This window comes from Herpailurus yagouaroundi, unplaced genomic scaffold, assembly GCF_014898765.1.
Source record: "Herpailurus yagouaroundi ecotype Mexico unplaced genomic scaffold, PumYag 195, whole genome shotgun sequence".
Lineage (NCBI taxonomy): Eukaryota > Metazoa > Chordata > Mammalia > Carnivora > Felidae > Herpailurus > Herpailurus yagouaroundi.
In genome coordinates, this window is record NW_024412426.1 from 11,387,194 (window position 1) to 11,412,713 (window position 25,520).

General features: G+C 45.5%; 1 protein-coding gene across 1 annotated transcript in view; it reads left to right on the top strand.

The window, feature by feature from the left end:
- The window catches only part of CUNH1orf21 (chromosome unknown C1orf21 homolog), a 149,241-nt gene extending 132,711 nt beyond the window's left edge, over positions 1-16,530 (top strand). The window contains exon 5 of the mRNA XM_040446572.1: positions 14,044-16,530. Within this exon, the coding sequence (XP_040302506.1) occupies positions 14,044-14,082 (39 nt within the window). The 3' untranslated portion in view covers positions 14,083-16,530. The remainder of the gene's footprint in view (positions 1-14,043) is intronic.
- The last annotated feature ends 8,990 nt before the right edge of the window (positions 16,531-25,520 follow it).

Sequence of the window (25,520 nt, forward strand, 5' to 3'; positions counted from 1 at the left end):
TAATTTCACTTAGCATAATACCCTCTAGTTCCATCCACGTAGTTGCAAATGGCAAGATTTCATTCTTTTTGATTGCCAAGTATTACTCCATTATATATATATATATACCACGTCTTCTTTATCCATTCATCCATCGATGGACATTTGGGCTCTTTCCATACTTTGGCTATTGTGGATAGTGCTGCTATAAACATTGGGGTGCATGTGTCCCTTTGAAACAGCATACCTGTACCCCTTGAATAAATACCTAGTAGCGCAATTGCTGGGTTGTAGGGTAGTTCTGTTTTTAATTTTTTGAGGAGCCTCCATACTGTTTTCCAGAGTGGCTGCACCAGTTTGCATTCCCACAAGCAGTGCAAAAGAGATCCTCTTTCTCCACATCCTTGCCAACATCTGTTGTTACCTGAGTTGTTAATGTTAGCCATTCTGACAGGTGTGAGGTGGTATCTCATTGTGGTATCTCATTTGATTTGTATTTCCCTGATGAGTGATGTTGGGCATTTTTTCATGTGTCGGTTGGCCATCTGGATGTCTTCCTTAGAGAAGTGTCTATTCTTCGCCCATTTCTTCACTGGATTATTTGTTTTTTGGGTGTTGAGTTTGGTAAGTTCTTTATAGATTTTGGGTACTAACCCTTTATCTGATATGTCGTTTGCAAATATCTTCTCCCATTCTGTCGGTTGCCTTTTAGTTTTGCTGATTGTTTCCTTCACTGTGCAGAAGCTTTTTATTTTGATGAGGTCCCAGTAGTTCTTTTTTGCTTTTGTTTCCCTTGCCTCTGGAGACGTGTTGCATAAGAAGTTGCTGCGGCCAAGATCAAAGAGGTTTTTACCTGCTTTCTCCTCAAGGATTTTGATGGCTTCCTTTCTTACATTGAGGTCTTTCATTCATTTTGAGTTTATTTTTGTGTCTGGTGTAAGAAAGTGGTCCAGGTTCATTCTTCTGCATGTTGCTGTCCAGTTTTCCCAGCACCACTTGCTGAAGAGACTGTCTTTATTCCATTGGATAGTCTTTCCTGCTTTGTCAAAGATTAGTTGCCCATATGTTTGTGGGTCCATTTCTGGGTTCTCTATTTTGTTCCATTGATCTGAGTGTCTGTTTTTGTGCCAGTATGAAACCGTATTATTAAGTGAACAGAGGAATATGCAGAATGATGAAAATGGTATGATACGATGCCAATTTAAAAATGTAAAAATAAAGGTGCCTGGGTGGCTCAGTCAGTTAAGCATCTGACTCGTGATTTCATCTTAGGTCATGATATCGCAGTTTGTGGGTTTGAGCCCTGAATCAGGCTCTGTGCTGACATCCCAGAACCTGCTTGGGATTCTCTCTCTGCCCCTCCCCTGCTCACACTCTTTCCCTCAAAAATAAATAAACTTTAACCAAAAAAAAAGTGAAAATACCGTACGTTGTTTATAGATGGGCATTAAGCAAGTATTTATGAAGCACCAGCTATATACCATGTAGTGATACACACACACACACACACACACACACACACACACACACACGGTGTGTATGCACACATTAGTATGGTATATTTTTACATGATATATTTATAACTGGAATGTATTTACATCTGTTATATGTTTAAACATACATATACATATAAAGTATAATTTATTTGATATAGTAGGAATATGATATGAACACTAGAGTATCAGAAATGGGCTGGAAGAACACATACTACTCCCATGACCCTGCTTGCCCCTGGGGATGGGGAAGGAGCCCAGGACTGGGTGGCACTTCCATCCGGGAGGGTGGGAGCCAGCAGCAGATGTCACAAAATATCGCTGCTTTTTTTTTAAATTTTTTTTAATGTTTTATTTATTTTTGAGACAGAGAGAGACAGAGCATGAGCAGGGGAGGGGCAGAGAGACAGGGAGACACAGAATCCGAAGCAGGCTCCAGGCTGTCAGCACAGAGCCTGACGCGGGGCTCGAACCCACAAACCGTGAGATCATGACCTGAGCCAAAGTCGGACACTCAACCAACTGAGCCACCCAGGCGCCCCAAAATATCACTGCTTCTTATGTCCACATGATAGAAATACAGTGTTTGTTACATTCTTTGTCCTTTAAATTTCTCAAAATGAAGAGAAGCCTATGAAAACAGGAATATGTGACAAAACATGTGGTGGAAAAAAGTCTGATTACATGCTGGTCACTGGCCTTGCTCACATCTTCCACTGCATCCCAGCGGAAGAAAAGCTTCAAGAAGCACTAAGATCCAGGCACCAAGCAATGCTCTAAGTCACCTGAAATGCTCCTGGTTTAGACTTCAGTTGACATCACTACTTCCAAGGATTCTGATAGTTATAATCAGAGATGCAGTTGACTTCTGTTCATGGTTTTGCTTATTGGCCAATTGGCCAAATGTGTGACAATCTTTGATTTAATCAGAGCTTTGCATCAGGCTAAACAGTCCCTACAAATCCAGTCAGTTCTGCTTGCCCCCGTCTGTCATGTGTCCTGTGGGCCTCCTTCAGTTGTCATCCTTGCAAAAGGCTCATTCCCAAGAAATGCATTAGGTTCATCACGCCAGTGGGACCCTCAGGATCCATAATGAAGTCCCAAGGACCCTGCTTTTCCTTCTCTTTCAGGGTGCAGCTCGGCCACCTTAGCCATGTCCTAAATGAGGAGGGAAGCCACACAGACATGTTCTCTCAATCCCTGGGCCCAGGACACCCATTCCTCATTGGTCCGTTCATATCTGGCTAATCCACTCTTTTCTGCCTTTTATAGGCAGGGACCTCCCATCAGTAGCCATGGTTCCCTTCCTAGCCAAATGCATGTGCTTCCTATTCTGAAAGCAAAGAGAAAGGGAAGGGGTGGTGAGCACTGATCCAACAAATAAGGTCGCTCCTCTCTGTAGGGAGGAAGGAAAGGAACCCACCTTTCACACTCTCTCTCGTCTTCTAGCTTGTGAGCAGTAACGGGCAAACATCCTCCACTCTCTCCATCTGTGACTGACTGGGTCAGTCACCATCACCATCCATAGGGCCTCAGGGGTGAGACAGTTGGGGGCGGGGGCATGATGGGGTTCTCTAACCCAGCAAGAGAGCTCAGTCCCATCTGACTCCTTCAGACTGTTCTCAGTTAAACGCTGTAAGGAAAGGAAGTGGGTGCTTAGTCTCCCCAAATCCCCAGCCATGTTCAATGTACATTCTGGGGTATAAGCGATTAGTTCTGAACAGAGAGCTCTAAAGAGTTTGTCTGGAAGACACATCTCTGTCAAGAGGCATAAGGATTGAAATCCCAAACTTGCTAAAGCAATTGTCCTCAAGGAAGTGAACCCTAGAGAAGCCATGAGGCTTTATGTCCTAGAAGAAGTGAACCTTAGAGGGGACCCATGAGGCTCAATCTACCAAATAGGTTGTCCTGGCCTGGAGGTGAGGGTATGGTATTCTAATCTTAACTCTTACAGGGGAGCCTGGGTGGCTCAATCAGTTGAGCATACGACTTTGGCTCAGGTCATGATCTCATGGTCGATGAGTTTGAACCCCGTGTTGGGCTCTGTTGACAGCTCAGAACCTGGAGCCTGCTTCGGATTCTGTGTCTCCTTCTCTCTGCAACTCCCCTGCTCTCGCTCTCTCTCTCTCTCACTCTCTCTCTCTTTTTTCTTTCTCTCTCTCAAAAAAAAAAAATATACATTAAAAAAAATCTTAACGCTTACACCTGAGAATAGACTAAGACATCCCTTTGAATTAAGTCCATCAAATGGCCTGGAAATCTTCCACAAAGAATTCCACAAAAATTTGTTATATCTATTTATCATTAGAAGAAATCAGTTAAAACAGGAAAAAATTTTATAAGATAACATTAAGTGGAAAAAAAACAAAAAAAGATGTGTCTATCATTGGATTGAAACTATATAAAAATAACATATGAACAGAAATTTAAATGAAACCTGGCAAGTCTCCAATTTATTAGGAAGATAGATTGTAGCAAAATTTTTATTTTGATGCTTTTCTTGTTTGTAAAATAAGAACAATTTTGTAAAATGACATTTTAGAAGAGAACTCTGGTTCCATCTTGAGAGACATTTCTCTCAAGATGGAAATTATCTCTGTTGCTTGAGCTTCTAGGAAGAAGGCCAAACCCTTGACAGTGTTAGCCACTGATGGTAATTCTATTCTCTGGAACAGGAATGGGTAAAGTATAGCCCATGGGCCAAATCTAGTTCACCAAACAATGGTTTTTACATATTTCAGTGGTTTGGAAAAGCAAGAAAGCAGGATATATTTTCTGACATGTGAAAAAGTATGTGAAATTCCAATTTTAATGTCCACAAATAAAGTTTTATTGGAACACAGCCACGCTCATTCTTCTACTTTATCTATGGCTGCCTTCATGCTCACAACAGTAGGGCTGAGCTGCAACAGAGACCGTATGGAATGCAAAGCCTAAAATATTTACTATTTGGTCTTTCACAGAGAAAGTTACCAAACACCTGCTGTAGGACATCAGTTCAAAATGGCCTAGAGATAGGAACCTCCCACCCTATTCTAACTCCCACTCACCTCTGCATGGGGAAGGGGCGTCACTGAAGTCATCCAAGTGCCAATGACAGAAAGAGCTTAAGGAATATGTGCCTTTAAAGCTTCTAAAACGTCCTCCTTTTTTGTTCGTAGAATGAGGATTCCTGTGTAACAAACGCTTGGTGGGGGTTTTACAGCCATTTAGTTAATACTCGCTCTCCCTTGGGAATGAAGAGCTGATATACTGGGACGGCTGTCATTGCTGCTGTTATCGTGGTGATCATTCCTGTGTATGGTCAAAGAAACAGTCAGAAGCTGTCACATTCCTACTGCTCTTTACAAATGAGACCTTTTTTCCGACTGAAATCACAATGTGTGAGTCTAATTAGAATAAAGCTCATTAGAAACAGAGGTGGCCATTAATGCCTTGACTGTTTTTTCTAAGGAGGTAAGCCGGAGGAGGAGACTTTAACAGCACAGCTAATTATTCTTGCTTTTCTCTGGCATTTCCTCAAAAGTGTGGTTAAATCGTTGTTGGGCTGTTAGGGAAATGCTGTTGGAACACTGACTGATAGAGGCCCCACCACTTGCAGCCCTGAGGAAGGGGTGGAGGGTGCCTGCTTCTCGCCCCCTGCCCCGCAGAGAGAAGTTGGAATAACAGCCCCTGGGGGTGGCCTTCATTCCATTTGTCTCCCTTTCCCACCTCCTGCCTCCTCCACATCATGGGGGTTCTGGTTTCTAGCTCATCATTCACAGATGCTCTAGCTTTGGAATGAGCTTTTCTGCCCCTGTATTCCTGGTGCAGGGACAGAGCATAAGTGTCCAAATTCCCATGGAAACATGGGTCTGAGGTTGCCTCTGGATGGTGATGCCTGGAGGAAAAGGTTGGGGGAAAAAACTTGTGGGGCCGGGGGGCGCACGGTGCGCAGAGCAAGGAGATGGCCCACTGAATTTCTGCCCCAAAACACAGTTGCAGCAATTATGTTTCACGAATCAAGGTGTTCTTTGGCACCTGAAAGCCAGTCCCACAAAGCCAGGTAGAAGTCTATCAGGGGCAAAGCTAAGTCAAAAAACTGAGACTCAGGATGCCCATAATTAGGAAGAGAGGAGGAAGATGAATCATATAAAGGAAGCACACAGGGAGTAGGAGAATCAAAATAATGTACAGGCCAGAAACTAACAGAGGTTCCTGGTGTCATCCAGAGAGATCAAGGAGAGGAGACTCAGTTAGTCAGTCAGCAAACAAGAGCCTGCTTTATGACAAGTGTAACTCACAGTTCCAGACAGAAATAAACCTCCTTAAAACAAACCTCTATAATGGGCCTTTGTTACCAAGCTTAATGCTTGCTTTCTACAAACATGAGAATCTTCACTAAGGTATTTAGTTACCTGGCCCCTGTGAAGTTTTCTAATCAGAACTTCATGACAACAGCGAAGACTGAGTTTACGACTCCTGACTAAATATTATAAAAAGAGAACCAGACTGGGAATGCAAACTGGTGCAGCCACTGCGGAAAATATAACTACCTACGATCCAGTAATAGCACTACTGGGTATTTACCCAAAGAATACAAAAATATTAATTCAAACAGATAAACGCATCCCTGTGTTTATTGTAGCATTATTTACCGTAGCCAAGATAGGGAAGCAACATAAGTGTCCATGGATAGATGAATGGAGAAAGAATATGTGGAACACACACACACACACACACACACACACACACATACACACACACACACACTGGAATATTGTTCAGCCATAAAAAGAATGAAATCTTGCCATTTGCAACAACATGGATGGATCTAGAGTACAATGCTAGGTGAAATAAGTCAGATAAAGACAAATACCATATGATTTCACTCATATGTGGAATTTAAGAAACAAAACAAAAGAACAAAGGGAAAAAAAAGAGACAAACCAAAAAATAGACTGTTAATTATGGAGAACAAACAGATGGTTACCAGAGGGGAGGTAGATAGGGAGATGGGTGAAAGGGAGTAAGAATACACTTACCATGATGAACCCTGAGTAATGGATAGAATTGCCAAACCACCTGAAACTAACATAACACTGTATGTTAACTATACTGGAATTAATTTTTTTTAAAAAAGGAGAGCTGGTGTTCCTATTGGCACTTGTAATTGAACTGTCCAGATGCACATTTTTTAATCCAAATATAAAAGTGCATTTGCTTTGTCCAAAAAAAAGAGAGAGGACCGGACATGATTCCTTCTGTGGTTTATACATAGGTATTATTTATATAAATAAGAATGATGAGTAGTGAACAGTGGGATTCTGATATCAGCCTTTGTTCCCCCTCCATGCATTCCTGCTGCCCTCTGCTAGGTTCCAGGCTGTTCTTACAACCAGACTGTGCCCCAGTCTCTGCTGATACTTGTGTTCAAACCTTACTCTTTGTCAGCTGTGTTGTTTCTCTTTTAATTTTTTAATGTTTATTTATTTTTGAGAGAGAGAGAGTGGGAGCAGGAGAGGGACAGAGAGAGAGAGGGAGACACAGGATCCAAAGCAGACTCCAGGCTCTGAGCTGTCAGCACAGAGCCCAACATGGGGCTTGAACTCACAAACCAGGAGATCGCAACCTGAGCTGCAGTCGGACGCTAAACAAACTGAGCCACCCAGGTGCCCCTCAGCTGTGTTGTTAAAGAGGATTGCTTTTTCTTGTGGGATTCACAAAATGTTGACAATTTCCTTCACTTATTAAAGTCCCAAGACACTTCCTGAAAACATCATTTAATAGCCTACACACACACAGCACGGCCTCCCTCCAAACGCCTAAGTGTTCATAACCATTGTGATGTGGGCCACACAAGGATTCCATTAAGTACCAAAAAGACAAGGGTGAATAAGAGACCCACCCTGCTGCCTGCAGTAAGGGAGGCAAACATTTGGGTTAAAATCACCCTAAAGCGTGGTGGTGGGATAGAAGGACGACTGAGAGGGGAAGAGACCCATTCTCCCTGAGCCCTGGGGGAAATGTCACTTGTAGATACAAGGTTGAAACAACATTGTAAAGACTGAGTGGCTGCATGCAGACAGCTGCGGAAGGCGGTCTGAGAGAAGGGAACAATGTGTGTGAAAGTACAGTGGTGCACAAGAAAGACCTGCCTGTGTGAGACGCGGTGGGTGATTGGTCCTGTTGTTTCGTTCGTGTGTCTGGTAGCAGAGTGTTCATGGGCCGTACCTTGGTAACCATTTTTTTTCTTGGGATATTTGCGGGTTTTTTCACACCTAGTAAAAATGCTGCAATGAAAATATTTATACATACACTCCTAAGAACTTTATGAAGCTATAATTTACATACCATAAAACTTACTCATTTTCTATGTACAATGCAATCATTTATAGTAAATTTACCAAATTATGCAACCACCACCAACCTCCAGTTCTAGAACATTTCTATCACCTCAGGAAGGTCCCCCCTGCCTGCTTATAGTCAATCCTCTTTCCCACCTCCAGCCCCAGGGCAACAATGCATATATTTTTTAAAAAAACATATATTTGGGAGGGGCGCCTAGGTGGCTCAGTCGGTTAAGCCACCGACTTTGGCTCAGATCATGATCTCACAGTTTGTGGGTTCAAGCCAGGGCCCCCGTTGGGCTCTGTGCTGACAGAGCCTGGAGCCTGCTTCAGATTCTGTGTCTCCCTCTCTCCCTGCCCCTAACCCACTCGCATTCTCATTGTCTCTCTCAAAAATGAATAAACATTAAAAAATTTTTTAATAAATAAATAAATAACATATATTTGGGGGTTTATCTTTGATATTGATTTCAATGATTGCTATAATAAGAGGTATGAACATTTTTTGGACTCATAGTACACATTATCAAGTTGCCTTTTGAAGCCACCATACCATTTTACATTCCTGCCAGCAACCTGGGATTTACATTTCATTGTGGACTCTCAAGAATTGGGCATCACTGTTTTCCAATACCGTCAAATGATTGGATTTGTATTTTTTGATGACTGAAGCAGGCCACTTTTCTATTTATGTGTTCACTGGTCTTACTCCATTCTGAATGAGTTTCCAGTGTGTACCCATCCTGCTTACTGATCTCCTCTTACTGTCCTTTTTTTATTATTATTGGTAGGAGCTTCTCCTATAACTTATTTACACACTGTATGCTACAGGTATTTTTCCCATTATGAAATGTGCCTTTTCATTGTGTTATTTTTTGACATGCAGAAGTCTGTTTCCACATGATCAGATGTGTTCCTGTTTTTATTTTCTTGTGATCTTTTTCGATTGCTTTGTATAAGTTACTTCCCTCTTTCCATGAGAGCTGTTTCCCTCTCCAGAACTTTAACAGAAGTTCAGTTTGATGGTCTGTTACATTATGGTTAAGATTCAGCACATCAGTTCTCTTGGAGTTTGTCACTTCTGGTGATCCCCCTTGTCAGATACTTGATTCTTACGTATCTTGTGCTGTACATCTGGGGTATCTTATTCTGTGCCGGGGATTTTTTGGATGCGTCCATTTTAATAAGAGCATGGGGGAAGTGGCGCCCATACAAAAGGGGGAAGATCTAGACGGAGCCATGTGATTCGCAGACGAGGGACCAAGGTGTGCTGTCAGTCTGGAAAGGCCTATCCTCTGGTTCCAAAGGCCTGGATTAAGCCATCCTTTGGGAATTACAAACAGGCAGAGCTTGGGTTCAGCTGTTGAACAGTTTCATGGGCAGCTTGGAAAACTATCCCCAAAGAGAAGGCTCCGTGTCTGGAATGCGGCACAATTCACTGAGCAGCTAACACGTTGCCAACGCTGGTCGAAAGCCCTGGAGATACAACACTGCGTAAAACACTTTCTGCCCACTTGATGCTTCTGTTCAAGAAAGAAGACAGCCAATAGTGAAAGGAACTAATATATGAATAATGCCAGGAAATGATAAATGATATAAATAGAAATGAAGGCGAGGTAGAAGGGCTATTGTGTACAGGGTGGGGTGTTCAGGGAAGACAGTGAGGTGGCATTTGAGCAGAGATCCAGAAACTGAGAAGTGATGGGTGTGGTGAGGGCTGATGGCGTGGGGGGGGGGGAGAGGGGGGCGGCTCGGATGGAGGGGGAGGGGCTAGCACCCACATGCCTGGCTTGTTTGAGGACCTAGGTGTAAATGACTCCTTCAGCTATGGGCCCAGTTTCTCACCTAGACAGTTTATTCACTGCTGTGTCTGTTGAACTCATTTTTCAATATCATCAAAAGAGCGCTAATGTATTAAATAACCTCCCGTGGGCCAAGCTTTGCTAAGCACCTTATGTGTTTTCTGATTCCCTCAGCAACACTGCATGTTAGGTCACTTTCCCCATTTTACAGATGGGGAAACTGAGACTTGCTGCATCCTCTCAGTAACATCCATCCAGTTGTCATCTCCCCCGCTGGGAAAATCCTCTGTTCATGGCTGATTGTTAGGTGCTTGAGGTGCGTGTATTAGGCTGAAAGCACACAGGTCTACAGAAAGATACTAGAGACTTCCATGATAAAATCAAACCTGAAACTGGACGGCCAGCCCTTGACCACTTGTCTAGTTAAACTTCAGGACCAAGGTACTTTGGAGGAACAATTCCTTGGTCTGAACTCACTCTTTGGGCTGCCCCTCTTTAAACTAGCAGAATTTAGGGGCGCCTGGGTGGCGCAGTCGGTTAAGCATCCGACTTCAGCCAGGTCACGATCTCACGGTCCGGGAGTTCGAGCCCCGCGTCAGGCTCTGGGCTGATGGCTCAGAGCCTGGAGCCTGTTTCCGATTCTGTGTCTCCCTCTCTCTCTGCCCCTCCCCCATTCATGCTCTGTCTCTCTCTGTCCCAAAAATAAATAAAAAAAAAAAAAAAACGTTAAAAAAAAAAAAAAAAGATAGGTGCTCTTTTAAAAAAAAAAAAAAAGAAAAAAAAATAAACTAGCAGAATTTAAAATTAGGATAATGGCTTTCCCGTCTCTTTTCCTTCACATCCCCAATTCTTAGCCCAGACATTTCAACCAACAAAGAATCCATACCCTGGAACCTTGGAAATGTATGCTCTGTGTTGACATAAACTTCTTGAAGTTCCAAGGAAATAATGCAGCTGAAGAGGACACAGAAAACCCATACAGAGTAGGGGCACAGTGGGGGAAATCTCCAGAGGCAAGAACTCCTGAAGATTTTTGAGTCTGCACCAAGATGCTTCTGTGGTTCTTGAAACAGCCTTCCTTGTCAGCATCGTTGGGACTTTACAGCCTCCTCCCAGGGATCTTGTTCCCCGTAGCTTTCAACGGGTCCTTTGCACAAGGGTGGAAATTGTGTCTCGCAATTTTGACTGTGGAAAGCAGTCTTTACAGACATCCCTTTCTGTAGCCGCATAAAGGGAAGGGCCTCCTTGGTCAGGAGAATTGCTGTGATTCTTCTAAACCCAGCTCACTCCCACTTCTGCCTTCTGACAGCTGAAGGTTTTCAGGTTCTCTTTTTAGCACAGTTCTTTATAAATTTAAATGAGATGTGCGGTCATGTTACAGAAGGTCTGCCCGCATGGGGGTGGGATGTGCCAGGAACCGTTCTCAGGTTCCCCTTCTAGAATGATGCCGGCCCTCCGGGAGCTCTTACTCTCCATGCCTTTGATTTCCAAGTTTTCTGTCCATGAAATATTTGGTTCTCAGAGCTGCTGGCAGGTGACAATAACAAAAGTGGAACTGATTAGAATTTGAAGTTAGTTGTCAACTCACTACAATTCTAACAAAAAGGACGAGGATGAGCCCTGTGGTCGGTGGTCTTGGGCTCCTCTGAGGTTCCCCCCGCAGGTAACATGGCGCTTCTCCCACCTGGCAGGTGTCATTTGTCAGGAAATAATGTCAGCAAAACAAGTGTTGCCATTTTCCCCCACCTTCTCCTCCTCCTCCTCATAGTGGTTATAATTTCAGAGAAGAAAATGCTCAGGAAGTGATCATTGCAGTCTTGGGTTTACACAGACGGTTGATATAGTTTTGTCCCTCCAAAGGAGGCGCTCCCTTATGGTAACAGTAAACTTGGAGGATCTCAAAGGCTCCTTCTGCTGTGTTAACCCTGTAACTCATTTACAGAGTTGGAGACACTGCTGTGTCAGTGAGGACATCCGTTCACATACGTGTGGCTCTCTGTCTGTCATTGCATGCAAGTTCTGTCTTGTGGGTGAAGTGCCTTCTGCACACCACATTGGCTGGCTGGGGCTTTGCCTTGATTTGAGGCCTCTTTTAGATATAAGAAAGGAAAGGACTTAGGGTCTGCCACAGAAGTGTATCCAAGGTCACGAGGTTCTGGCCTCCCTGCAGTGGGAGGAAGGGACACCCATCAGATCACAGTTTATGACCACAGGGAAGGAGGTCCCCGCTCCCCTGCCGGGAGACGGACCACACTCGGGATTTGTAATCACAGCGATTGCAATGATACAGCAGCAGCTAACCTTTATTGACTATCTGCCAGGCACCGTGTTTTTCCCATTTAATCCTGATCACAACCCTGAGACAGAGACCATGATTATCCCCAGGAAACCAAAGCCCAGCAATTTGCCTGTTGTCACACAACAGTGTGTACGTCCGTATATACACTGGAAATGTCCTCTTTCCTTTCCTGATGAAAACTGCATGAGCCCTGCCTCTCCCCTCCAGCTAAACAACAGTGTCCATTTCCAAATACCCTCCCTGAGCCGCACGAGTTGAGGATCTGTGGAGAGCATCACCTGATACGTTTCTAGCACTGTGCTGGTACGTCTGGATGTGTCCTGTTTCCCACTTTGGAGAGTAAACTCCCAGCCATCAGGGCCCAAGGGGTTCTCCTTCCTAGCTCCCCAACACGTGGTTCAGAGTGTCTCCTAAGTGGTCGGGGTCCCGGCGAGGGATGGTATCTGCTTGTGCAGTGTCACCGGGGAGGCTGTTGATGGCCGATGACGGCTGAGTGCATGCCTCTCTTCTCAGGAAGATCGGTTACCCAGTTTCTTTGCCCAGGAGACATTTCATGCCACTTCTAAAATAAGCGTGGTGGTGACATGGGGCTCAGACGCTCTGCAGGTAGCAGGGGTGAGAGTTGGCAGTCTGATGGAGGAGGAAACCAAACATCGTGAATCACATTCAAAGAGAACGAGCAATCTGGGGCCGTTTAACGTGGGGGCTGGCAACCTCCCATGCCTCGCAGGCCCCGAAGATTTCACTGTGTGGCAGCATTTTGTTATTTATCAAACACATGTGCACAGGTGTGCAGGCACACACACACACACATAATAACTACAATTATGTGCCAGACACGATTCCATCACTGTACTACTCTTAACTTGTTTAATCTTCAGCAACCATGTGAAGTAGGGATAGTTGTCTTCACTGTACAGATGGGGAAACTGAGACGCAGAGAGGTGACTCCGTCAAGACACCAGAGCTAGTCACAGAGCCAGGATTACTGCCCTGTCAGATGGTACAGCCATTCGTTATGATGATGCTCACCCATTAGGACAATGTGAAATATTTGCAGCATCCAGATATTATGACAAAGAATCCTGTAATACGTTTGCGAAATAGTTTCATGCAAAATTGTTTTTTTCTTTGTTCTAGATACTTTCAGGAATAAGTTCCAGTTAAGTAGAGAAATCTGTTTTTAAAGGAATGTATCCCCTCAGAATTTAAATGCATAGTGTGTATTCAGAAAGAAAAAGGTTGAAGGATACAAATACTATTAATACATGACCTTTTACAAAGCCCTTATCTATGATAGTGTGATCTCATGGTGGGCAGGTACTTTTGTTCCTGTGCCGTCTCGAGGGATTACAGACCGAGAAGCTGAATGCTCTGACCAGGACAACCCAGCTGGGGCAGATGTGGAGCCTAAATCCCAGTCCTAACCATGCCTTCATAGAGTGTATAACCCACTAGAGACAGGAGGAAAATGTTCAAAATTGACGACTGTATGTAGTCCTCAAGCCCTCAAGTAACCTGTTTGGGTAGCAAATGAATCAAAAGCATTTTTGCTTTCTTGTGCATCCTACACATACCAAGCATAGTCCCAGATCTGTTATACATAGTTAAGTGGATCTTTGGGGGGGGGGCAGGGATTTAACCCCTGTTTTAATTGGGAGTGGGTTAAAACTACGACATCCCTGGATTATACCATCCCCTTCTGTAAAATTCTAAATTCCAGGCATGGAGATGTAACCATAGAATATGTGCAGCCCCAGCCCCAGACAAAAGTGGCTTGTTCATTGTTTATTTCAGTTTCTCTTATTCATGAGAACTTGGTCTCCTGAATGGTTCGTCCATTTGGTAATTTCTTGGTGAAAGACTGAGTCTTGTATGTGCCTAACATAAGTTCTTACCAATATAAAGTAAGGGCTTATTTGGGACTTGGTAAAACTTCCATGCCTCGAGGCATAGTTCATTTATAAATCCGCCAACAAGCATTTGCACCTTCTCTACCTTGTGCCCAGTAGTCACTGATAAAGCCTGAGTTCTGTTCCAAGGGGACAGACTCGTTGAGAGAAAATTGCCGGTGAGTAACTTGTCTCGGACTCTGCTTTGAATTTCTCACTCACACGCTTTTCTTCTCTTTTCCCCTCAAGGGTCGAGATTACTGTTCGGAAGAAGAGGATATCACATAGCACCAATTCGACCACTCAAACCAGGAGCTACTACTGTGTAAATAAGTTACACCCCAGTTGAAATCTTTGCAAAGGTCGGTTCTCTTCAACGAACAGCACTATAGCAAACGAAGATCGTTCCATATCGTATGCCCCATTAAATTACAGTGTTTCTTAATGAACTTGCAAAGGAATATTGCTAAAAACAAACAAACAAACAAACAGAAAACCGTTCTCGAACTTTCTTTGTTGCTGCTAGTTAAAACTTGTTGCAACTTTTCACTTCTCTTGTGTCCAGGTATGCAGCAAAATTCTGCAATTTCAACTTAAAGATACTGTTGGTTTTACAGATGCTCTCCAACCTATTTTCTATAAGATGAGGTAGTGGTGAACTCAGATATCAAACTCCTGTTGTAGAACTGTTCCGCTTCTAAGACAAGCGTCTCCTTCCCTCTCTCCTCCCTCCCTCCCTGTCTCTCCCGAGCGGTCCAGAGCCTTGCTTCTCACTGGCAGTGTTGCGCTTTGGAGATGGGATGGTTGCTATGGCAAGCTTTGTTTCTCTGCTAAGAAGAAGTAGAGAAGCTCTTATCCATTAAAAGCATGTTGTGACGTGACTCCCAGAGTGATGTGGGAGTGAGCAGCAGGTGTCATTGACTAGGGATCTTAATCAAGGATTAAGCTTGCAACACTGGCTTTGCTCAGATGCAGACGGAAGTGTGATCACAATCATTTTGAATCCCTCTTCCCCACTTTTTTTTCTAAGAAAATAAACATTTTACTGTTTTTATGTATCCTTGTCTTCTCCCATTCATCCAGTTCAGTGTTTCACGATGATCCCGGGCGCAGAAGATGAGCCCTCCTTTGCAGTGACACTGATAATTGACCTTCGTGGCTCCCTGCCCTCCCATCCGTCACCCACCACCCATTAGCAGGCTGTCAGTGGTCAGAAGAGATGAGGGGACACCCCTCGACTTTTTAGGAGGGCCTGAAACCACCCTGTTCCCTTTCATTTCGTTAGCAAATAAGCCATCCTCCGTCCTCACTCTCTCCCTTCAGAATGTTCCATGAACCTTGCCACTTCCTCCTCCTCTTACCTGCAGCACTGGCTAGGACAGTGCAAAGCGTCTGCCTACTGGAAATGTAGCACGTTGACACTGGTGATGATATTTGGAGATGCAGAAGCCAAAGCCCCAGGGCAGTGGTGGGGGAATGTTGACTGTGGGTTTGGTAGAGTTTATTTTTCCATATTATATGAAGAGAATGATCTCTTCTCGAAGACAGAAGTAATATTTTTAACAAATGTTGTCACAAGTAAATAGCAATCAAAAAGGAGAAAATAACTTTTGTATTTTTTTAACGCGTTTGATAGCTTTGATGAGGGTTCTCTTTGTTACTGTCAGGGAAGGGCACCCTATTAAATGCTATGCTAGGTTTGGGTTTGTCCCACAGAAACACAGAAGGAGCACTGGGTGTATCTCTCTCGTGGGGTTTATCAGCCGCACTGCCACCCTCCCAAGGTGGGTAGTTATTTGTCCTGGGTAGCCAAGCAGCACCTGCCACGGAACAGAATCAGAAGCTGAATTTGCACTTGCTGAGGAGATGAGCCTTGTCTTTACAATCCATCCATGTGCTAATGGTGCGAGTCCTTATCTCTGTTTAGACCGAGGGGCACAACAGTGAGGGAGAGGAAACTCAGTCAAGTGCTACAGAAAATGGACTCAAATGTTAGCAACAAAAGCCCTTAATTCTTTCAGCCGACAGCAGCTATTTTGGGGAGCAGCTGTGGTTGTTACATAAATAGAGATGCAGCCAAAATTTAAGGCTTTTTATCCTGCTTCAAGCAGAAAAATGCAGAGAGAGTCAAGTCGCCTAGGGTTCTAAGTTCCCTCCCTTTGTACGGTTTTGGCCAAGTGACTAAAATAGTTTTCTTCCACCGTAAATGAGCTGCTGAGCCCCACCTGAAACCTGTCCATTCGGGACTTGGCCTACTGTTAGATGATTTCCTATTCTTACCAGGCAACAATGATGCTGACACGAAGCATCTTCCCTGTGACTCCTCTGTTTGGTGTCTCAGAGAGTGTCTTCCCAGAAAATCACCGCCTTCTACCCAAAGATAAAACATGCTCGTATCGTTTTTTTCCAGTCATTTTTAACATTTGACATCAGACACATGTACACGGAACTAAGTGTGTCCTGGGAATTTGACTTCTGAGTGTTTCATTAAACTAGAAGCCTGTTCCCATGAACCAGGGCCTCTTCACCTGGAGTTCTGTCTCCTGGGTTTAACTCTTTGATGTGCAGACGTGATTTCATCTGCAGATGAAATCTGCATACACATCGGTGTATCTAGAAATAGATCTGAGAAATGGGGTGGTTGAGTGGGTTGGCATGAGATGCTTGACTATGTTAGCAGCACACAAAGCTTGTCTGTTTTCCATCGTTGGCTTTAATCATAAAAGTGTCAAGTGATTTGTGTTTGTACTTTATTTTTTTTTATGCCTTCTGAAAGGGTCTAATGCAAAAATATTTTGCCTTTCCCCTCCTCCCCCCCCCCCCCCAAGTGTATCTGAACATTAAGCAGATTGTCTCAGATACAATGAAAAGAATCATCCAGAAACTAGTGCTTCAGCTGGCTGAGGACTCGGGGAGATGGAAGGAGGGTGGGTGGGTGGGGAGTGGCCTGGCGGATGGAGGTAGAAAAAGGAAGGATGAGAAATGGACTGAGAAGCTTTTAGCAAAGAGAGTCGATAGCATGGCCAAGTGCCGGATGCAATTCAAAATCCAGCTGCCTGGCGGCCAGTGGGTGGGGCCGACTGCCAACAAGATTTACAGCTGGATTACACACGCTTTATGTGTTCTAAGTTGTGGAGTTGTAAAAGTTCAGCAGTATATGCGCTGCTTTCTTTTGGTTGGCGGAGATTCAAGATTCTGGAGTCCTTGCTGTCATAACTGAATACGCATTTGTTACTGGCAGAGAACCTCAAAAGAAGCTTTTACCTCAGCAATGCCTGCTAGCCCCAGGCTGGAGCATAGAGCCGTGTTATGGTCTATTTAGGGACAAAGAACAGTACAAAGTCCAGAGACGAGGAAACTAGGTCAGCCCTCGGTGGCCACCCACAGGCCCGCTGGGAGACAGGTCTCTCCCCCTCTGCAGAGCCCCTGGTCTGAGACGGGGCGTCTCTGACTCGAATAAGAGATGAGATGAGCTGGTGGAGGAGTAGCCTCAGGTCGTCTGGGCTCTGCACTGGCGCTGCTGCAAGTCAGGGGCGCCCCCAGAGTCCGAAGTGACCCGCCTGTGACCTCAGAGCCCCCAGGAGCAGCCCAGGGACGGTGGCGCCCCCTTCCTGGCCCCATTTGATGCCATCCTGCTTTGAGTTGCACCTCTGTCCTCCTCCCAACCTCATCAAGACTTTCTTCCTCTGAGGGCCAGACTCTCCCATAAGCCCGCTAAAAGCAGAAATTATACCTCTCATGAATTTTACCTCAGAGCCTGTGATGCAGGCCAGCATATTGATTACAAATTCTGCTCAGACATTAGGCAAGGATTTTAAGAGCGCTCCATCCCTACTGGCCTTAGAAAAGAAACTCCGTTAAATATGTTGGTTTCCTAGGAAGAAAAATGATCAAATTCTTAATCCAAGAAAATACTGACTCTGAATCTTGGACTCCGGGACTCTAGCATGTTCTATATGAAAGGCAAAACGATTGGTGTCTAAGGCAGCCTCCCTCCTCCCAACTCCCAAATTAAAAAAAAAAAAAAAAAAAAAGGCATATTAGATTGCACTGTATAATTTTACATAAAATCTGCCTTCCATGCTTCTGCCCCTGGAAGGCATTTTCAGAGCTTTATTTCTTTGTACCTCTCAGAAATAAAGCTTTTTGTTAAGTTGCTTGAAACGCCAGAAGGAAAAGAAGACCGGGTCGAGGAAAGGGAATATATATTTAGAGGCATGATGAAAAGGTGGCAGGAGGCAGGAACATTGGCTTCTGGAAGTCACGTGTGGACTGCTAGACCCCCACGCGCTGGTGTGAAGCTGGATAAGGCTGTCGGCTTTCACGCCTCGGCAACTGTCCTTGCAATAAACCTTTGGAATTTTGTGAATGAGTTGCACGGGTTGCCTTTTGCCAATGGATGGACCTGTTTTTCCAAGGGGAAAATATGTCCTTCAGTCACCTTTATGTGTGTCTCTGGGAAAGGGTCAAAAGGCTACAGCAGAAAATGAAGATGGTGGGTGAATATACTTACTTTTGTGACAAACCTGAAGACTATCTATACCACGTCTTTCAGGAGACTCTTGTACCTTATCTGGGATCTAATCCTAATCTTGGGGAAAGAGGAAAAGGAACTAATATTTATTAATTATACTCAACTCTGTGCCAGATACTGTGCTAGGCATTGTATAATTGTCTCGTATAATCCTCACCATAATCCTGTGAAGCGAATCTGTTCCCCTCGTGTTCTAAGTGTATCATAAGTACAGAATGCATCTATCCAACATAAATGCCCATGTTGAAAGAAGGAAAGATGTCATTCAAGTATTTTCCGAATTTTTTATTATTACTATGCCCTTTGCAACACTGTGAAAACAACCCTTTGAGGGTATCTACCTTCCAGACTCTCTCTTTGGCTCATCACCAGCTAGCTTTGCCATGGGGAATGTTTTCTTTGGCCTTCCCGTATCTGATGAGCTGCCCACAAACAGGAGAGACCACTGGCTAACAGGAGTGTAGGGTCCACAAGAAAAAGGCTTTGGGAATTTAAGCACAGGTCTCTCTTCTTGGAATCCTGACAGCATCTGGAAAAGGAACCTGGGACTTCTGCAGTTAAACACCAGATGCGGCGAGAACAGGCCTTTGAATGCTTGATTTCCTGCCCTGGCTCCGCAGGCTTATTTCATCACAGGCTGCACCATTTTAAGGTGAAAAGCCTTAACCTTGCAGAGAAGTGTGGGAGAATCTGAGCTCCAAAGGTAGAGGGAAGGCCTCGACCATTGACTTACAATCCTTTCTTGTGGGCTAGGTCTTGATGTCTCTTTTTGATGTTTGAACCGGGGTCTGTATTTTCCAGGCTAGTATAAGCACTGAAACTAGATGTGAATCTCTCTCAAGACTTTAATGTTTTGGATAGTCATGTAGTGACTTGAATAGTCATTTAAATAACTTGTCCAAGGTCAGAAGAGCCCAAGAATTCCCCAGAGTTCCTTTCCTTGCTTCTAAAGGCACATCCTCCATAGAAGATGACTCACGTCTCCATGGCAACTGTTAAAGGTGCTGCCTAGAGGGGACCCACCCCTACCCTCACTTGGGTTGAAAGAATCAAAAGAATTTCCTTGTGGAGAGGGGGTGCTAAGTTCAGTTTTCCTGTGAAAACTATCCCCAAGATCTCACCTCCTTCAAACCCGGCAGCTGTCAAATTCCTTCAAGATAACGTGGGAAATGGCTCTTCTCTCTTATGCCAGAGAAATGGCTTTAATTCAGCAAGATTCATTCCTAAACCAAAGGCCTCATTCTAATACTGTCTTCTGCCTCTACCCAGAATTCTCTGTTTTTCCCTTTCTAGGAGTTATTTTTAGTCCAAGGCTTTGAACTTGATTGAGTAAGACTTAGAGGCAGTAAAAAGAACTCCATAAACTCAGCCAGAACTGCCTTAGGGTCCCTAGGATTGAAAATAGCTCTGGCACCTTAGGGACCACTTGGCCTAGACCCAGAGGTGATCGAACAGCCCCTGTGTTTTGGGCATTTCCGTCCAGACCTTCAGGGACTGTTCTTTCTTGACAGTCAAGTGAGCGAGGGAAGGGAAGCTTCACAATAGATTTCAAGCCAGCTTTTCCATTCAAAACAAGATGCAAATTTATTTTTAAAAATTCATATCTATTTCCCTGGAACAGAATCAGGCAGCTGCCTTATTAGGACTCTAAATTTGGATCTATTTTCTTAACACACACACACACACACACACGCTCACATGCACATGCACAAAGATGCATAGAGAAAGAAAATATAACACTTTATCATTGAAATACTTCAAGGAAAAGCTGTATTTTGCTTTTTGTAATCTCTAAGATGACATCTAGGAAAGTATTGGTGTAACTCTAGTAATGACAAAACAGGAAACGCTGGTGATCCCTGTCGTGAAAGTTTGAGTTAGACTGAAACAGAAGGATAGAGGTCTGCTGGTCACCTCACCCTGTGCCCCCTCTGGACCAGGCTGCCCTGCCGCTGACATGTTTGACTTACCTGGGCTTCTAGCCTGGATATCGTGGCTGGCCTCCTTTCCCTATCCGTGGTGCATAAAGGATTCATCCCTCAGGGTATGTGCCTTGTCCAGCCATTTGCATCTACAGCGTTTCCTACACGCTCTCCTGTTCATCCAGCGTGACCTTGACTGGCATTTCGGCAGTTCCACTAGGATGCTCCAACACCAGTGCTGGAGCCCCTTCCTGTAGGATTTGGGGCCCTTCCTCCAGGTTGTCCCAGATGTAGCATGTTTAGCATTGCCTTCTCCAGTGTTGAGGACTCATGCATTCAGTGTTTATAGAGTGCACAGTATACTCCAGGCACTGAGCTAATTGCCAGCAATACCCGGTTGAACCAAACATAGCTCCTGCCCTCAAGGAGCCTGCCATTAGTTGGGAAGACACTGTGGGATCAGTACTGGGTGCTGCGGGAGCATCTCAGAGTAAGAGCCGACCGGCTTGGAGAATCAGGGGCTCCCCGAAAGAGGTGACGTCAAAGCTCAAGTTTGTTAGAGGACTGAGGGAGAGCGTTGCAAAGGGCCTTCTACGCTGAGGGAACAGCGTGGGTCTCAGCCCAAAGGAGAGACAGCGTAGGCTGTCGGGGTAAAGTCGCTGAAGCTGGGAGCTGAGGAGTCGAGGAAAGAGGGTGAGGACAAGCAGTCAGCTGGCCGGTCGCAGAGGACCTCAGAGGCTTCACAGTGGACCTGGGGTGGGGGGTTAAAGAAGAGCTATAGGCCATGCTCTGCCCTCCGAGTCAGAGGTCACTGCTGAGGTCACCCAGAGAGGTAAGTGTGGGCAGCACCAGGGCCAGGCTCGGCCCTCTTGCTGTGAAAGCTCACAGTTGCTCCCTGAGATGATTCATTCCCAGGTGTCCTCTGCCTCTGCCTCTGCCCCCACCCCACCCCAGCACCTTGTCCTCCCGCCAAAAGCTGTTTGCATTCAAGGGCTTTAACCTGGGCTAGATCTTGCTTAGAGGCATACAGGGCACACTGCCTGGCCATCCTGACCTGTCCGTGGAGCCACGAAGGTTAAGAATACCTCTTGGGAGGAGGCTGGCCTAGACCCTGTGATGAGGGTGTGCCCTAAGCTGAACACATGGGAAGCAGCAGAGGGCTGGCTGGCCTAGTGTGACCCCTTCATTCATTCTACCCAAAGGCTGCTGCGCTCGGCCAGCCTTTCACCGAGTTAGGTCACACCCTGTGGCCAAGCCTTTGCTCTGTCCGGAGTACCTACCTGAATCCTGCCAAAGAAAGGGGATATATATAAAAAAAAAAAAAAAAAGCACAAATGGAATGTATGCACATGGAAAATACCTGCAGGCCTAGACAGCTGCCATGGACCTCACGGGGACCGAGGAGCCACCAGAGTTCAGAGCTCTGCACCTTCCGGTCATGAGGCAGGGAGGCTTGGGAGAAGCAGTCTGTCTGTGGAGACAATTCACAGTGCCTTCTCGGTTTTCCAGAGAACCCATTCGGAGTTCAGAGCATTGGGTTCTGCCCTCCCCCATCCCCACAAATGATTAGAAATTTTAGAAAGAGAAGAGAAAGAATTCGATGAATCAAAATACTAGCTATGAGGCAGCACAGTTTCTAGAAGCTTAAGAAAAGGCTCGAACAAGTGCTGGTTTCCCCAAGAGGCTAGAGGAATTAGGGGCCGAAGGTACGGTTTGGTCTTCTGCTCGGGGACCCCAAAGGGTTCTGAATATTCCTGGGGACTGACCTCTTGCAAAACCCCCACACCTGCCTCCTGGGTGCAGCCTTGGCATATTCTACAGCAACACCAGCCTTCTGAACCTTGGAAAGATTTGAGCTCAAACACCCACCCTTTTCCCAGATGCTCCTCTAGCTCCTTGCTGAGGAATTTCTAATTCGGTGTCTTGTGGTTCCCACTCAAATGTCCCACAGGCCTGGCCTGTTTCAATTAGAATTTGGCCCGCGGTTATCATGACGTCGGAAATTGAAGAACCTTTGGCCTCACACTCGCCTACCTTAAAATCAAGGTCCTGGAGGGTCCCCTCGGTGGCAGTAGGGGGTGGTCATGGGATATGGCGAGGTTTGCCTTAGGGCATCCTCTCCCCATTGTCAGCTCTGGTCTAGTTCCCTCACTGTCCCTGGGAAAAGATCCAAATGCCTCCTTGCTGGTTGTCAGTGGCTGTTTATTTGTTCCGCGTATTGTGTTTTATTTGGGAGAAGGGCCTTACATTCACAGGAGATAATAGTGGCAGGATCAGGAGGCATCAGCTCTCAGTTGTGTCTGAGAGGTGACCCGGGGCATCGCCTTTCTGAGCACCTGCAAAGCTTCCTCGGGCGGGCACGGGAGCCCAGCTGGGCAGGCTCCCCAGCTCTCTGCATGCACATGAACTCTGTAAAGCAGTGGGTGCCCGTTATTTCCACCGCACATGCCTATCAGCAAAAACTCTGTGAGAAGCACCTCCTCTGTATGTTTAGAAATTTATTTAAAGCGCATATTCATAATACTCCTGTACTAATATATTAGACACATTATAAAAAGTATACAACATAGAAATCTTAAAAGAATAAGATAAAAAAATATCATAAACAGAGGTTCTGGTATTTTCTCTCTGAACACCTGAGGGGGACCTCAAATACCCCCCTGGGATGTGCACACCCACTTTGGACACTACTGTTTTAAGAGCAGAGCTGCACACCTTGATGGCGTCCATCCCAAACCACCATTGCTGGCGCTTGGCCTGCGGAATAAGAAGGTCTTAAGATAAAATCCCCAGGAGCTTCTGACCTGGGAGACAGGGCAAGCAAACTCTTCACACAACATAATTTAAAGAATTAAAAACCTGCCCGACCGGAAAGCTATCCCCAGACAGTCGTGGCTACAGGTGCTAAGAAAAGATCAGGTACACTGTCCAGAGTCTTGGGATTGCTCCTCTTCCCTCTCTGGGTCTCCAGAAGAGGACGTTTGGCGACATCCCCGGCTCTCTCATGATTGGAATTCTTTGAACCCTCCAACTGCTTCAGCAGCCACATCACTCGAATATTATTGTTGATTTGACCACCAAGATGTAATGATGATTCTGTTCCATTTTGAAAAGGGTCTGAGAAAGTGTACAGGTCTAATTATATATACATATTTATACATGTGTATTTTTGTTTATTGTTACATTTTGACATTGGACTTTCTATTAAATGATTTTTAACAGTTGACCTGGCTTTGTTCCTTTTTTGTGCCTTTCTTCTTTCCTGGATCTCCAGGAGGGGGCCATTTAAATGTCACATCTTGTCCCTGTTGTCCCTCCCTGCGTCTCTCTTCTTCCCTATCCTCGGTACACAGGGCTTCTCCTATCCATTCTTTCAAGTTCTGATTTTGCAGATATGTACTGCATCCAGGACCCACTTGGAAAGCCCCCAACTGTGTCTTCATTGCCCCCAGTTTCCAGGGACAGCCCACTCAATCCCGTCAGCTTCTACAAATGCACAAATTCACGGGTTTGATGAAGGTGCAAGAATGAGCAATAATAAAAAATCATGCCATGAGCCTTTTAAATCTCTTGTACATCTCCACTCACTCTCCCCAGTACACACATACATGCGCACACACATGACTTCCTAGCTGCAAGACCTTGGACAAGTCACTTAACCTTCCTGAGCCTAATGCACCTCATCAGTAAAAAATGACACTTTTCTCATAGGTTTGATCTGAGGAGATCCCATAGTAAACATTCAATGAACAACCACCTGCTTCATGAAGGCACTCAGCCAGCCCATGTGTGTTCATTGCACAGTGTATGCCAGGCACTGGGGTCTCCCAAATAGGGGGGCAGGGACATGAGGACTTACAGAATGCCCCTCTTCAAAGTCAAATGCAGGAGAAGCAGCACGAAAAATGAGGCAGGTACCTTACAGTCTCTCTCCTGCCCACCTCCAACTCGGTGAGTACCTGTCACGTATGGGAGGCTCAAAAAAATCAATTCTCTCAACTACACTGGCCTTTCAGGCTCTACCAAAGAGAAATACACACACACACACACACACACACACACATACACATACACACAGCCTCCAAGCATGAAGTCAAAAGCACTTGCCCTTGGCTCTGTCCTCCCTGATGCATCAGCCTGTTCACGTCTGATGCTGGTCCATCAGCCAGCCCAGCCAGCCTTCTGCCCTCCACCCTTGCCCTTGGGAATATTTGCCTTGTGATTTCCTAATGGTGTGGAGGTGCGAGTTGGGGTGGAGGTGGTGCATGGGAGGATGACAGCCTGCCAAGGAGAAGGAGTTGATAACTATTCCCAGGTTTTTTCCTGCAAGCAGTAGAGCTGGAAGTTCAGATTTACAGGCGAGTGTTATGGGCTGTCAAACAAGGCAAAAACCCAAGATTCTGCTCAGGGTAAATTCTTTCAAACACAACAAGCCTGTTTCTTCCTGCGGAAGTTCATTTGAAATCACAAGGCCAAGGGGCACCTGGGTGGCTCAATCGGTTAAGTGTCTGACTTCAGCTCAGGTCATGATCTCATGGTTCATGAGTTAGAGCCCTGCCTTGGGCTCTGTGCTGACAGCTCAGAGCCTGGAACCTGCTTCAAATTCTGTGTCTCCCTCTTTCTCTGACCCCACCCCACTTGTGCTTTGTTTCTCTCTTTCAAAAATAAATAATATTAAAAAATTTTTTTAATTTCAAAAAAAAAAAAAGGAAATCACAAGGCCTGCCAAGCTTAAAGAGCACCCTAACCCCAATCCTGCTCCACCCCTCCCCACACATGTGCTGGTCTCTCTCCTGTGCCCCAGATTGGGGCTTTGGGAGCTTCTCTTGAACCTCAAGTCGAAGAGGAGTCCAGCTGACAGGACTCTAGACTGCCCCTTGGTGTCCACTCTCCACGCCTTCGGTAGCAACGTCAGCGTCCAGGTCCCGGTAATTGCTGGGCTGAACCCCGCGTGTGGCTGCCCAAGTTCTCTCAGATGGAGGCCAGAGGGGTGAGAAGTGGCCTGTGAGCCACAGCTTCCCAGAAGCCTTAACTTCCCGGAAGAAGGCCTGGCTTCCCGGAGCCTTAACTCTCAGTGGGCTGGAGGAAAATAAGGCGGCAGACCACAAGGCTAGGAGTGAGCAATCCTGAAGCTCGGGGCTGGTCCAGGGGATGGCTGTGGGGGACGGGTGCTTCTCCCAGGGTTCTCCCCGCCACCGTCACCCTGCCACTGACAATGCCCATCCACCACTTCTTGCCAGAATGCTCACACAGAGTCATCGGGAGGTAGA